We start from the raw sequence: 16,215 nt of genomic DNA on the forward strand, positions 1-16,215 counted from the left end.
TGGATCGGTCGTGGAGTCCCCCGGCCCGCTCTTCGGCATCCTATTCCAAGTCCTCGGGACGATCGGGTAAGTTGAGCCATAAGAAGTTGAAGAATGGGAATAATTTTTCGACTTCACCTCATCCATCGGCCAACGAGATGAGGGGGTGGGAATGCCATTGATCGAGGCCTCCATCTGCAGAGCCTGCGTCTGTGCCGTGTCCGCACCTCCCCGGGTTTCCGAGAGCCTGAGCGACCCCTGCCCAACTTAAGGAGTTTTATGAGGCCAGGCACCTCATTTTTGAGCATTACAACTCTGCTGGTGCACCTTCGGGCCCTGTGGAGTTGGAATGGGCACATTTGGGTTCCGCAGCAGCTGCTTCGGCACCGAGGGGGACCCATGGGCCTGTTACTGGATCCAGATTGACGTCGGTTGCCCCCATTCAACCTTCCCTGGTTCCAGTCCAGACGCTGGCGCTCCCAGTGTTGATGCTCCCCGGGCAGTGCTGTCCCATCCCCATTACTGACTTTGACATTGAGCCGGATGGATGTTGTACAACACCGGCTCTGGCACAGACAGGACTTACCCCCATGGCAGAACCTGAGCCTTATTCCTATGGGCTAGGTTACGGTGAGGAATGGTAGGGGTCACTGGACCCTTTAGAATACCGGCACCAATACCCCATTGACTGGCGTACGGACCTGGGTGAAGCCAGTGGACTGGATACCTCCACAGATACTGGCATGCTGTCTTCCCCTACAGTAACTGCAGAGGAGGGAGCGTCATATTAAGTGGTGGTGCGGAGAGCAACCAAAGTCCTGGACCTCCGGCTGCCTTCTGTTGACAGTCAGGACTAATATCCTGACAGAGGTGCTTCACCTTGGAGCTTCCTCCTCGGAACACCTGCTCCCCTTTAATGAAGCCATTACTGATGTTCTGTCGGGTACCTGGTCCAAACCCAGTGCAGGCGCTCCTATGAATAGGACAATTGCCCGCCATCACCCTGCACTGAATTACCCCGGGTTTCCTGAAGCAGCACACCACCCCTGAGAGCTTGGTCATCCAAGCCTTCACCTTCCAGGGCGCGTTCCCTTCCGCACCCTCAGAGAGGGAATTCAAAATGCTGGACACACTAGGGAAGAAGTTTTCTTCTGCCAGCCTGGCATTGCAAGCCGTGAACATTGCATGCCTTTTGGGTTGTTATTCCCACACCCTGTGGGATATGGTTGCGCAGATGCTGTCACCAGTCCCATAGGAGGCCCAGGCTGTACTTTCCCAAGCAGTTGCTGATGGGAGAAACACAGCAATGTTTACGATCCAGTGTGAACTAGACACAACACTTACTGGGCAGAGCAGTTGCTTCAACAGTGGTTTTGAGGTACCCCTTCTGGTTGAGGGTGTCTGGCTTTTCGGGGGATGTCCAAGTAAATCTTATGGACATGCCCTTTGATAGCACCCGTCTCTTTGAGGAGAAAGCAGACTCTGCGTTAGAGTACTTAAATGATTCTCGTGCTATGGGCAGGTCCTTGGGCCTCGCAGGTCGGCTTTTTGTCCCTTTTGTGGCTGTGGAAGGGGTGCCCATCCACGTCCATTGACCTCCAGCCACCGTGTTGCGCATACTACCCAGTCTCTGCTTGGCTGGGGACGTGGGATCCACCGTTCTCATGGATCAGGGTGCCAGCGGTCTGGCCAGCCCGCCCCTCTCCAGCTTTCCCTCCCCCCAAAGATGTGTCCAAACCTTCTTAATCTAACTGTTCCCCACCAGGGACCAGTTGGAGGCTGGATTTGCCATCACCTGCTCTGTTGGCAGTCTGTGATGTCAGGTGGGCTTTGCGAAGAAGAGAGGGGCTACTCCCTCTCCTTCGAGACTACCCCTCCATCCATGCCACCATGATAGGATGATAGGATGATGGAGGATCACTTGGCACTTCTCTGAGAAAACGTTACGGCTCTTTTGGCCAAGGGAGCCATAGAGAGGGTTCCTGTGCCAGAAGTAGGTTGTGGTTGCTATTCCCACAACTTTCTGGTACCCAAAAAGGACAAGGGCCTCCACCCTATCCTACACCATCGGTCCCTCAATCTCTTTCTCAAGAAGAAGTTAAAAATTCTCACTCTGGCTCAGGTTATATCTGCCCTGGTCCTAGGTGTCTGGATGGTAGAGTTGGATTTGCAGGATGTATATTTCCATATCCTCGTCCTACCACAGATATTACTTGAGGTTCACAGTAGGCCAAGAGCACTTTCAGTTCACTTTTCTCACCTTTGGCCTTACCAGCACCCTTCTGGTGTTCAGCAAAGTGGTGGCGGTGGTCACATCTTATCTGCGCTGATCAAGGATTTCAGTCTTCCCCTATCTTGATGACTGGCTGCTGAAGGCGGGCTTGCCCCAGGCTGTCGTTTCCCACCTTAAGACTGTGGCGCACTTCCTGCATCCACTGGGGTTCACAATAAACATACCGAAGTCAAACCTGATTCCCTCAGATGCTCCCTTTCATCAGAGTTGTTCTGGACACAGGGCAGTTTCAGGTTTATCCTCCTGAACGGTGAGTCCAGGATATTCAGGCTATGATACCGATATTTCAGCCTCTATGCTGAATTTCGGTGACAATGACTCTGAGGCTACCTGGCATCCTGCTGGTGACTGTGTTTTTGTATCATTAGAGAAGTAATTTAGCTTGGTAGACATTGCTAATTTGGGCAAATTTTTTCTTGATGACACTTTTAAAAATGGCGGATGTGTTGCAGTGATGATGTAATATTTGAGGAACCATGATACCTATACACTTCGTTTTGGTGTCAAAACATAGGTTTTGGGGGTCAAGTAGTCTCATAGAGACGGAAAATAACCCTTCCGCCATTTTCCAAAATGCAAGCTGTAATAGAGGAAGAAGAGACATATATAGAAATGGAACAACAAAATAATGGCTTTTAATCATTTTATGTACACACCAAACAATGTTAATGATATGATTATGAAAAATAATGTTTATCACTCCTGTTTTAGATATATTTCATAGTTCACTTTATTTATTTGTTTCTGAAGTCGCTCATGGTACATTTGCATAATGTTGAATATTTGAGAAAAGCATATCGACAGGAACAACTTATTGTATAAAAGGCTTTACAAGTACATGTACGTGTAAGTTCTGTGGGCTTTAGAAACTTGGTAGGTTTTAGCACCCCATCAATATCTTTTCCAACCAAATTCACACAGATCTTATTCTACATATGCATGATCCAAAACTTGTACACATCTTCTGATCAAGTAAAACGCTCTTTTAATGTTTCCACGCACAGACTAGGACGTCTGTGGAAGGTCACTTAGTGGGATTGATCTTTTGAACTCACTGTACTGAAGATCATCAAATGTTTGACACTCAGAACTCATTTTCCACACACGCCCAAGGTATTTTTCTACGTCTTTAAAAGCACATTTTTCTTCTGTCTCAGCAAATCCTTTTAGAAACTTACAGGTTCAGCAGTTAAAGCTCCAAGCTTTGTTCCAGTTTTGCTCATAGTGTCATCTCCTGTGTGAATACGTGCCTTGATAAGAAAATTGAGCATCTCTGGGTCAGGTTTCATGTACAGAATATGAAGCAGGATTAAGTGTCTTTCCTCACCTGTTCCATAACTGACAATCCTTGACTTATGAACATTGCAAGAAATCTAAGCAGCACAATAATATCTGTGTCATTTGCCAGTACAATGACATTGATTGGAACCATTTCCAACAGCCCACTTAACATGTCGCTCAAACACAAAGAACCGGTTCCTCCAATTTGCTTCTTTAACAGTATGGCCCATACCTTTTGAATATATCTCTGCAGGCACCAACTCCTCATTGACAATCACTCTGCTTGCAATAATTGGAAATTCAGTGTTCACTGAAGCATCAGCAATGCTTTGGCGAGTTAACATTTCCAAGTTCAGCTTCTTCAATGTTGATGACCAGAATTTATCAAGTCGCAGAGGTATAGATGTCGCATTTTTGATGCAGGCAAGGTAAGACAATGTGCAGTTCTTGAAAGGTGCACACTGACTTTGATATCTGTAGAACAGTCTGAACGACCTCTCTGAAGTTCTACATGGATGAAATCTTGACTTCGCAATTGTGACATATAGTCCACAACAGCAGTTTTCAATGAGGACACCTTTTCAAATTGAAATTCTTCAGGTGAAAGTGTTTTTTTTTTTAGCTATTATATGCGCTTCTGCTTCACTGGTTTGGTTGCACCAACTCCATCAGATAATGTGTTTGTTGGTAGAAGATCATGCAACCGAATGTCCTTGATAAATTCAGCCCTTATTTTTGCTACATCCATCTCTCTATGTGCTTGTGAAAGTTGTTTTTTTATAACCTGTTTTGTGGTTGCTGGTTGGACAAAATTCTTACTATGGCAACTAAAGCGTGGAAGTTTAGCTTTAGTGATTATGTCAAACAGCTTTTTCTCTTTCAATACAAATATCTCCTGCTTCAGTTCTGCGTATAGTTTTGATACATGTTCCAGGTAGTAGACGTGTCTTTATCTCAGTATCCACATATTGTTTGGATACGAAGTTGTGTAGCCGTACAGGCTCAGTCATTTCAAAGGGATTTCCTTCTTGCTGCATGAAATGATGGAGGCTGTCAACATGTTTATTAAAATGTTCCCCTCTCTTTCCCACAAGTTTGTGGTGAGGAACAGTTTAACGATGGTCCATTAATTTTGAATTTGTCATCTCTCTGAAAACACTGCCTATAGAAAGAACTTCATGGTAAACTAGCTGTCATTGAGCAACATATTCACTTTTATGTGTCTAAACAACAATTCCCTTGGAGCTTTTCTGTGATCTCTGGATCGTCAGTTCCAGTTTCATATCTAGAGCCACAGCATTGAACCTTTCCTTGCTGTCTTTCACCACAAAATGTCTTTGGATGAATTTTCTGTAGAGTTATGGTTTTTCCACCTCTAGCTTCTTCTCTCTTTCCAAATACCAGGAGTGTATCTCAGTTATTTTATGGACTCAAACTAGTGAAACACAGTAATCACTGACTCCACAGTCTTCATGCGCAGCTCCCAATCACATTCCCTATCGGCATATACCAAGTTTTTCACTAGCTCTATCTTGTGAAAAACATTTCCCCAGTACTTGCAAAGTTCTGATTTTTCTTCACATTCTTTGACAAACTCCACGAACTTGGTTTTCTGATTTTGAACTCTATATGAACATTGCCTAGCTTTGCATTATATCTTTCGAATGAAGTGCACGCCATGCCTTGTTCACTTCTGAGCTAAGATATGCAAAGCCTAATTTGTCATTCTTGTTCAGAAAGCATTCAAATGCAATGTTTCTGTAGCCTCAGATATGATGAGCTTGTAACGAATGAACATAATGAGTTCTGCTCAGTACTGACTGGACAGTTTTGCTTCCAAAGATTTCAGCCTCAATAAGTGCATCGTCTGTCACGTGCACTGAGAACTTCCTGCACAACACAACTTTTGTCATGTGGAAAACACCCATCATTGGATAACGATCAGCAAATTATACTAGATTGGTCATAAAAATGTGAGCTACAGAATGGAAAACACCTTAATCGCAGAAAATTGGCAGGATAGGCTGGTCTGCAAGCTGAGCATGCACATTTTGGAAATGTTTTAGAGCTGTGTATACTGTTGCATAGTTTGTGACTGGAGATGGATTTACTGGTAAAAACCCAACCTTCTTCAGTAAAAGGGTTTTCTAGGAGATCAGAGCATGAATTACAGCTCATGGAGGAAGTGGCTTTTCTTCATCCCTTAGTCCGCACCAAATAAGCAATATGATAAATTCAGTTAAATCAGCTTTGCGTACCGCAGCATAAGGTAGAAAAAGATCCATGTCCTCAGCCAGTCTTGAAAAAGCACCATGACAGTATCGTGTGCTGAATGTTGTTGACTCCCGTGATTTGTGGAGCTCTGGGTCATCACAAAATTTGTCATTGAGTCCAAAATCTAAATATTTTCAGGGCGTTTCTTAAAATGGTTGCTGCAGATTTTATTGCATCCTGTGATCTTATTTTGGCAACAAGAATTTCAGGAGTCAGATCAGCGGAGAGCACCATAAGTGGCTCATTCTTTTTGTTAGACTAACAAAAACAAATTCTGTAGTACATTCTAACCAGAAAAATCTTAATGTCATTGTTAAGGATCAATACAGTGTCATCAATGTTGACCATTAGTTCTATGATCTCACAGAGTGTAAACCCGTAGTCATCAGTCAAAAGTGGCTTTAAAACTTAATATGCTTTTTCAAAGAGTGCAAAAGTAACTGAAAGCTGGTGGTTACGTTGCTGCTGGGCACACGTTGTACATTCATATTTTCTAAAGTATGCACGCATGTAGTTTGGATGGGCATACAAATCCGTTTCAAATACATTCACCGTGCTGTTTAGATCAGCTACTCGGCTGAAAACTTCATCTTGGAAGAAACTATCTGCAGATAAAAACATGTTTGTCCTTTGAGACTCGCATACCCTGTACTTTGTTCTTTTGTCAATCCCTTTGGCCCTTGTTCTAGTTTAACCACATATAACACATTGAAGATACTCTGCTTTCTGATCAGTTGTTAGAGGTGGACGAGGGGTACCCATCGATCTTCTAAGTGGATAGGTATTGGGTTTGGTTGTTGTCACTTTCTAAGAAGACTCGGATTCTTGATATGATTCACTGGTTCCTGCTATTTTTTGCCAATCCCCTCAGTCCCCCAACCCCAGGCTTTTTCCATTGTATACAACTTGTAGCAAAATATTTGATCCTCTTCACTTGTCAGTTTCAGTCTTGTGTGAAGTTTGTCATGTCATATTTCTGCAGCATCTCAAACTCTCTTCTTCCCAGCCGCAGTTGATATTAGCTTTTCTTTTGAATTAGTTTGGCATATGACACATTTTTCTTTGTTGGAGGAGTCCTCAGATTTTGTAGTTAGCAACTGTCAGGAGGTAAAGATTCTCTGCTACCGCCTACTTAGCTCATATTTATGAAATGTGTACCAAATTTGAATTAACGGAAAACCTGAAACAAAAACAATATTAAAATAAATTACCAGTATGATGGCTAAAACATATCATTCTAGAGCTGTCATTGTGGGAAATGGCTGAAGGGTTGCTCTGAGGAGTCATTTTCTGTCTCTCTGAGACTACTTGACCCCCAAAACCTATGTTTTGACACCAAAATAAAGTATATGGGTCTCATGGTTCTTGAAATATTGCTTCATCACTGCAACACATCTGCCATTTTTTAAAATGTCATTGAGGAAAAATTAGGTCTGGATTAGCAATGTCTACCCAAGCTAAATTACTTCTTTAATGATACAAAAACACAAATCAAAAATGAAAATCTCTGTACAACAAGTTTTTATGGAGGTATCTGAAGGGGCCTAGAATGGCAGCAGTGTTTTCTAAGGCATGTTTTTTTTTTTTTTTTTTTAACTCTCCCGCTAAATGTTGCATTTTAGGATTATTATATATTTTTTATTTATTTGTGCTCTTTCTGTTGCATGTTCTTATTTTTTCGATTGACATTGGTTATGGAGTCACATAGACACCAGTATAGTATGGCCACTGATTATACACAAGTTCCAGCATCAACTAAAGCACACTAATGGCTCAGGTGGTGTTTGCTGAATTTGACATGTTCAGACTTCGATATTGGATTCTGAGGAGCACAGGAGTGTCACTGGGTATGCCCCAGAGCACAAGAGGCAAGGGCTGGAAGAGTGGGAGCTGTAGGAAGGCTACCACCTACAAATATTTTCAAGCATCCCAGGGAAGTACAGGATCAGGGCACAGCATTGACACAGAGTGTGTCCCCACAGCGCTTGTCACATCCATCTGAGATCTTCTCTCAGCACTGCTCATCTGGTAACAACCGAAAGGATGGGGAAGTGGACTTCACGTCCTTCTAAAATGGACGGTAACAGGCTGAACTCCTGTGCGCAGCGCACCAGAGCCCAAGTAGATAAACACGCGATCCAGCAGCGACTGGTCATCCTGCCAATTACTGTTTTTCCTGTTGGTTCTCTCCTCCCACAACTGCCCCATGGAGGGGCCGGATAGATGGCTTCTGCCACTCACTTAACTTCCCAAAGCGCCAACTCTTATGTGTACAGAGGAAGGGTGAGAAAGCGCTATGAGTGACTGGGCCCCTCATCACTCGCAGTGCTACCCCTGTTCTAGCGCCCAGAAGAAGCAGAAACAGACTCACTTCTTGGGTCAGTTCCTCCCTGCCTCACCGGCCCCCTAAAGAGACTGTAGCCAGGCACCCCCTGCTCAGAAGGGAGCTGGGCAGACCATGTTCCAGAGACTGCTTTGTCTTAAGGCCTGGTCCCTTCCAGTAGCAGCAGTGTCTCCTGCCTGAGATGCGAGCGGAGGAAAGCTGCCTAGAGCTCTGTAGTGTCACCCCTGTGAAGGGAATGACAGTCTGTACTTGTGTCCTGGCCCGCCTGAGAGGCTGGCACTGAAAGGCCACCAGAGGAGCGGCCTCTGCTCAAAGAAAGGCGCCGGAGGCTCTGCCTACACTCGGCGGCCTCCACTCCTTGCAACGACGGCGCTGTTGTGACCTCTCCTCCCTGTGGAATAAGAAAGGTCCCAGCAGCTGAAGCCCAGTCCCCGGTGAGAGGCTGCCAGGACCAGCAGTTGTACCCTGCTGCTGCTCCCCACACTGGAGAAGACCCAGGGAGGTTGCAAGGGGAGTGCCGCACCCTCACCACTCAGGCCGATACTGCTGCCTACTCCAGGTGGAGTCCTGCCGTCATCACATTAATTGAAATTAAATCTCTGGCCTGGCCCGCACTTTGTTGTTGTGTATGCTTTGCTTCAAAGAAAACAGGCTATTGATTTCAGCAGGGCTCATAAGCTGTGAAGGGCCCACTGGGAATTTCTTCTAGTTCCAGGTAGGTCACCTTAAAATGTTGGCCATTGGTTCGTTTACAGGGAGCGCCAATGACATTCGTGAGCTACTTTTTAGCTTCAGAGGAGCCTTTGTTTTGCTAAATCAAGGGTGACATGTTCATCGGGCGATTACTTTCAACCCTACTATTTTAAAATATTACAATCAGGCTAAATGGATAGCCTGGATGGAAGCAGGGATGCAGTAATATATGGGACAGTTTTTAATGTGTTTAATTATTTCAAGACTACACATTCCCAATTACTTTATTAATACTCTGGCTTTCTGAAAGCTGCTTTCTTGGGGCGAGAGCCCCTCCAGCTCACCTTTTGTCAGTCTGGCACGGTCGCTTCACTCGTGACACTACACTCATCCACAATGCTTACACCCCTCCAGTTTCAAATGTCACCAGCCGCCACTGGAATTGTCCTCCTCCTAATGTAACATGATTCACTTTTTAATTATGATTGTTGAGCTTGATCGCTTTATTAATTAAAAAGAACGGCATTGAATGTGTGATAGTGCCTTGAACATTATCTTGTGCTTCACAGTCATAGTTGTTTATGCCTGCTACCATGCAACACATACATTCAAAGACTCGTATACATGTATACAGTGCAAAACCTTAATAAACATGTTGTTTTCTAGGTACGAAAACTTTCAACGAAGAATGACGCAGAACCCGCTCTTTTGGAAAACATGAACTCCAGGAAATTTGCCACATGCTTTGATTTTCAAAATGACATTTGTGTGGTAAACTGAGGAATGAGTCCAATTTGAACTATTTCAGCGAAGTCATAAAGTAATACAAAAAAGTATTTAATATCACAAATATATAACAGTATGTTTTTCCAACAAGAACAATTTTTACAATGACAAACACATTTAACCTGTTTTAAGGTTTTCCCCATGCCTTTTTGTAATTATATTGTTTTAATTCCAGAATTTTGAGAAATGCCATTTTGAAGTGAGGGATGCACACATGTAAACAGACTTTGCAAACTGTTTAGTTTTGAATACTCCTCGACTTCGAACCATGAACCTGCCCAGTTTACATCATAAACAATGTGTCCTTTAAGTGCGTGAAGCACCCAACATTTTGCCAGGCACTTCTAAAATATATATTTTAACTTCTTTAGCATAGAAGTATGCTTTTCCGGTTTCAGAGGTAGACGTCCCTTCACGCAGTTATTCTTTTATCAACTTCATTTTTTTGCCTTTTGATTCAGCGGAAATCATACAGCAAGGTTTCGCTTTAGTAAGTTTTATCGTTTCAGCTGTGAAGGTTTCATAACTATACTATGTTAATGTGGCCTACTGAAACTTGACTCTGCTAGTGCCACACACACACAATTGTTGATGTGGGCTCAAATATGGCTTTCAAAGTCTTTGTGGCATTGGAACCACAACTTTCTAGGCCTCTTTGTTTCTCAATGCAATATTTCCAGCAGTATGATTTTGCGTGAAATTGGGCAAGGAAAAAGTATCAGTCACTTGGTGAGCGGTGGAACTTATTACCCAGGACAAAGCCGTTCCTGTAATGAAAGACTTTGCTACTTGGTACTGCTGTACATATGAAGATTGATATAATTGGCAGAAGATATGACACAACCGTCATAATGTAAGAATGTTTTAGCGGTTTCTTTGAGCAACCTTCAGATTCGGGTGGCATTTTGGGAGTATATCTCTTTTAAACCGAGGAAAAACATTTTGCAGTCAGTAGGCGGATTATACACCAATAAAATGGGGGGGTTTGGTGTCTTCCCTTGAGTGATTCTCATTATTTTATTTCTGTTGGTATTCTTGGAAATCAAGGCCACTATTGACATGCAAGTACTGAAGCCAAAACGTTTCATGAAATCAGAATTCTATATGGACTAGCATGTACAACAAAACATCTAATGTTAAAAAGTATGCTTTTGTCCATTTATCAAATGCGTAGGCTGTACTACATTTCTCAATAAATCAATTTGAGTGCACCTTGTAGAAATCATCAACTCTGCAAAATAATGCAGCTCTTAGGTCTTCATTAACTGTTCCTTCAAATGTGTAGCAGGGCAAGTTAAAGATCGTAACATAACTGTGATTAAGATGGAATGAACGGGCACCGTTGGCCGTGTTCACATTCTTTGTGGCTTCTACTTTTCAGAAGCATAATCGAAAGTGCTTATGATTTATAATGTGGTAATTAATATGCCACTTTCACCACTAGCTCCAGTGATGAACAAAAATGCATGTTTTTTCAGGTAGATTGAGTGATTTATTTTTTATTTTTTTATTTTATAAATTAGCTAATGGTGCACTCCTTTACCAAACCCATGCCCCCAGCAGACACAGGACAATATGGTAGAAGCATGCACAGATTGTCCATTCGAGACAGTGGAGGCAAAATCCTTTTTTGATGGTGACAAGTTGGGACCAAGGACCGTGCACCTGCCGTGAGAACACTGAACCATATAAGACAATATTCCTCTGCTAACTATAGTCCATAATCGGAGCTCAGAACCTAAAAAATGAACCCCTCTTATGTGTTTCTTAATGATGCATGATTTCATTATTCTCTCACGGCATGAGTGTCATGATGAAATTATTTCACCTTTGAAATTTCTGCATTTTTTTCAAGTATTGACAAAGTCCTACAGACAAACAAGTTTTATATTTTCAAATAAAATACTTTCTTTTCTCCTTGCATAGAGGTTTGACATTTACTGTATACGAATGAAGTAGTACAAGTGAGTACCCAGTGATTAATGCAGTAATAAAATGCTGAAGGAAAACATATCTGAAATGATCTACTCCTGTATAATTCTCCTCAGTTAACACATACACACACAAAAACCTTCCCCCCCCTCAAACACACACACACAGTTTTAAACTATCTGTTTGTTTTCAGGAAGATGTCATTTGACAGATCACTCTAGAATTTAATGTGTGCATTTTTAGTTTTTGGCATTTTGTGAATGGCATGGAATTCAAACAATATACTTCAATTTCCAAATAACGGCCTATAACCTTTGTAACTATGGAATTTATATAACTTGGAGCCTTTTGTTGCTTTTCCATTTCTGCACAGTCTGCTTGTTTATTTTTTATTTTTTGTCATTGAAAAATAAACTGTTTTCCCTCAAAATTGTGTTGTCTATGTTCATTAACAGCAATTTCCCCATAGTAAACTATTCATTAACACATTATCAAGAGATTCACAATACAGTATTACCGTACGAGCAAGAGATCTTAGTATGCACACATTTGCTAGGGAACGTATACCTTTTGCCCATAGTAATCCAAAGCAAAACCTCACAAATGCCATTCTGGCAATTATTATTATTTGAGCATTTATGGTAGCACTCCGACCCAGGGAAGAACTTGATTTAGTTTTAAGCCGTTTTTGTATTGATCATGCAAGGAACTGAAAATGATGAAGATGTAAACTTTGCTCAGTGCTACTTCGTTTCTCCTCAGGAAATAGAACTGGCCACACAGAAATAAGTGATCAATAGGTATCTGAGTATCTATCCATGACACCAACCTGGTTTGCGGGTTCTCGACCACGGATTTTCAGTAATATTTGTATGTTCTAATATCTCTCCGCCTGAGGACAGGATCCTAAAACCCTTTCCAGAAACAAATGTTTCAGTTCCTATTTCTTTTTTTCCTTTTTTTTTGTTTGTTTTAAAGCCACCAATACTTCGGGCCTGACTTAGAGTTCGAAGGATAGTAGTTACTCTGTCAGGGTGACGGAGTAAAATACTCTGTTGCTGTGACAGATTACCTGTCCTCTGAATTTAAAGTTGTCTGCCGACCCAGTGGACAACTCTAGTCATTGACAGGAACTGCTGTCACAGCAGTTCCTGTCAATGAGTTAAAAGTTTGACGATTAGTTCTGCCAAACGTGATAGACACCAGTCAAACTCTTATTTTTTTTTTTATTTCTTCAAAAACAAAATCCCATAGCAGGAGTTTGTTTATGGAAAAACAAAAACTAATGACCCTTACCCGATGGGAGCGACGGAGCCGGAGTAGTCTCCACCACTGACATACTTAAGATCTGCTCAAGTGTAAATCAGCTGGGCAGACCTTCAGTTTGGCAGAGAGGATACTCCATCAACATTGCAACAGAGTACTCTCTCGCACATTCTAATTCAGCCCATTAGTCATGCTCGCCCACCTTCGTGCTTTTTGTGTTTCCCTATGAAGAACTTTCATGCAATGCATGAGGTGCACGGTTTTTAGGAGCAGAAGCTGACTGTGTCTGTTTGTTGACCCTAGAAGCCATCTTGAAAACAAGGTTCTCCCCACTAAAAGTAACACATTCCATCGTAAACAAATGGTTACTTTAAACAAGATGTAAATATCTAAATGCATTAAACATTTTTTGCTAAATGTGTTACATAAATACCAAATAATTCTATTAGAAAATAATACCAAACTACTATAGTGCCTTTAACACTTATATAAAGACACTCTATATATAAAAAATCTATTTTTTTGCAGATATAAGTGAGGAAAAGCTGCTGTTCCAATATGGTTTTCTGAACAAACACTGTAAAAAGTAGTAGTGTAATGCTGCTAACCAATTCTGCAGAGGGACCAAGTTAATCTTTGTTGCTGCATTGGCCAGCAAGTGCATCACTGTGGCATTCCTAGAACATGATGTAATTTGGTTAGTGATATGAATATTAGGAGGTCAGTTGAAGGGAGAGTACTGGATGAAGGGGAAAGATACAATTGACTGAGGTTGTTACTGAATAGCAAACCAATGACAGATTGAACATTTCAATGGCAATGATTGAAGAATGGGTACAGTTTACCTCAAGAGAAACTGAAGTTTTGTGAGAGAAAGAGAGGAATTAAGCATAAGACAACTGTTACATCATCCTGAGGTGAACAGAATGTTGGAAAATTGTAGAGCATTTGCTAAAGAAGGTGCCAGAGAAGGAAATTTATTGAGCAAAGATTCTGAGGTCTACTCAAGAGCCGAATGAGTCAGTGCATGCTTATGAGAGGCGTATGCAGATGTTTAAGAAGCACAGTAGAAGCAAATATCCTGAGAAAGATGGTGCTGGCAGTTTTATATCTATTCATATTTAGTAGAATGTAATGTGCTGGCAGACTAAGGGTATCAATGAGATCCTGAAGTATGTCAAGAACAAAAGTGATTAATTTGATGCAATATAGAAAATAGCGAATGGTTGCCCAGACTAAGTAGTTTCAGAGAAATGGCAGGAATCAGATGGTAAGTTCTGATGTGGAGTTTTGTGTGACTACTCTGAAATGAATGGAATGCATCCAACGCAAAGTGTGAGAATGGGAAATGAGCTAGTGCAGATGCAAGGCCATAAAAAAGGAGTTGTGAATATTTCCAGGACTGAATGCAGATGAATTTGCTGAAGGAGAGCACTGCTTGTTATTTCTGTGTTGAAACCAGGCACTGGAAGCAGGAATGCAGACAAAATCCAGGTCGAATCCAGAATTATATTGTTCCTCAGTTGCAATGGAATGCGAATCAGGTGCAGACACAGTCAGCACCCCCATCACAACTCGGGTCTGTGCAGAATGTGCAAAATCAAGGGCAGCTTGCATGAAATTGTCCATTGCTACGATGAGGCAGCAAATATCCCATACAATCTATGGTACCAGCCGAATCCATTGATACTGATCAATGATTTTCCTCAGTTTTTTACAGAAATTAATTCCCAGTGATGGTACTCGGGAGGAAAGGAGGATTGCCTGCTTGGTGTAGACCTGAAGGGAGACCAAAGTGACCCTTATGTAGATGGTGAGATGAATAGCCATCCCATGTTATTTTTCATAAACACAGGAGTTACTCTCTACAATTTGGTCTGTAGAGTCCTCAAACCTACCTGTCTTTGGAAGAGAATTCCAAGCTGTAGACATTAGCAAAAAACAGATTGTGAATCAGGTTACACCAGATGTTCCTGTTAAAATTGATCAATTGAGAAAACTAATAGTTTCATACTGTGTGATTTGAGCCCTGTCCGATTGTTGGACAGTGACTTCCTTTGCAAGATAAACTTTGTGATCTGCTGCACACTGGAACCCAACACAGTTTGATGTTGAAATTAAATCACAAGATTCAAGAGTTTAGTTATTTTCAGTTCTTACTAAAGATGACCTACCTCTGGATTTAAGACACACTGTAAAAGAAGAGGTATGGGATTTCACAGGAAAAGAGATAGGATTAATAAAAGATAGGATTAATACAAAGTGCAAAGTCTTTGAAGATTAATGGAAAATCATATGCAGTTTCTCCTAGAATTAAACAGTACAGACTATCAAAAGAGGCAAGAGAAGAAATGAAACCAGTTATTGAAAAAATGATTGAACACTTCATTATGTGGGAAGTACGTGGTAGTCCTTGTAGTTTTCCTGTGATGGACATTAATAAACAGTGATAAATGGAAAATTGTTCAAGTTCTTTGAAAAATAAATGAAATAATGATTCCATGTTGTCCAATGGTATTGAATCCTGCTGTAATTTTGTTGCAGATTCCAACATTTGCAGAGTGGTATACAGTCCCCTACTTAAACCAAATGTTCTTCTCCATCTGCATGAGGTTAGTCAATTTTGCTTTATGCACAAAAGAGGGGGGTGGGAACCAGGAACAGAGGAAGGTCCAGCACCTGTGCTCCAAGATCATGGGCCTTAAATCAAAAGGGGGTACTGTTACTATAGTAAAGGAAGAAGGAAGATTGTGTTGGGAGGGAAAGTATGGCGAGAACCCTTAGGATCAAAGAAAGGTGCCCTCACTCACCCAAATGGGTGTCATGCTTCATCATAGGGCAAGCTTCTCGTCGGGCCGGCACTGCAGTGCCTGACGGACCACGTGAAGGGGCTCTTTAACAGACATCTTTTAAGATATAATCCGTAATAATGAGTGTGTGAGGGGATGGGATGTATAGGGTGGGGTAGGTGAAGAAGGAAAAGGTAAATTAAAACTATATCAGGGATACCGGATATGTTTTAATTAAAAGGTTAAAAGCAAAAAAGAGTACTATCTTGAAGGCTCAAGGTGCATAGATAGCCTACATGCATGTTGTATAATGTAGAGTAGACATGTTTCTCACCTAGAGGTCACAACGGATCTGTGGCATTTCTTCACAACCATAATAATCCCTATCCTACACCTGGATGGGATGTGAAATAGTGAGTTAAGTTCCTTAACAGATCAGTACCTCACTAAAATATCTCCCAGCCCAATAGGATTGATTTGTTATGCCCTTTAGGTCAAAGTCATGCACACTGCTGCAGAAAAGGTGGTCCGGCGCAACGTGTGACTGTGGCCTACCCTGACTCACTTTGCCTGGAAAC

At 41.9% G+C, this 16,215-nt stretch overlaps 1 protein-coding gene across 2 annotated transcripts in view; it reads left to right on the forward strand.

The window, feature by feature from the left end:
* HIKESHI (heat shock protein nuclear import factor hikeshi) overlaps positions 1-12,012 on the forward strand; it is a 174,191-nt gene extending 162,179 nt beyond the window's left edge. For both annotated transcript variants that reach the window (XM_069203988.1, XM_069203989.1), the window contains one exon: positions 9,531-12,012. In XM_069203988.1, coding sequence (XP_069060089.1) covers positions 9,531-9,585 — 55 coding nt within the window. In that variant the 3' untranslated portion in view covers positions 9,586-12,012. The remainder of the gene's footprint in view (positions 1-9,530) is intronic.
* The last annotated feature ends 4,203 nt before the right edge of the window (positions 12,013-16,215 follow it).

Source organism: Pleurodeles waltl, chromosome 8 (assembly GCF_031143425.1).
Source record: "Pleurodeles waltl isolate 20211129_DDA chromosome 8, aPleWal1.hap1.20221129, whole genome shotgun sequence".
NCBI lineage: Eukaryota > Metazoa > Chordata > Amphibia > Caudata > Salamandridae > Pleurodeles > Pleurodeles waltl.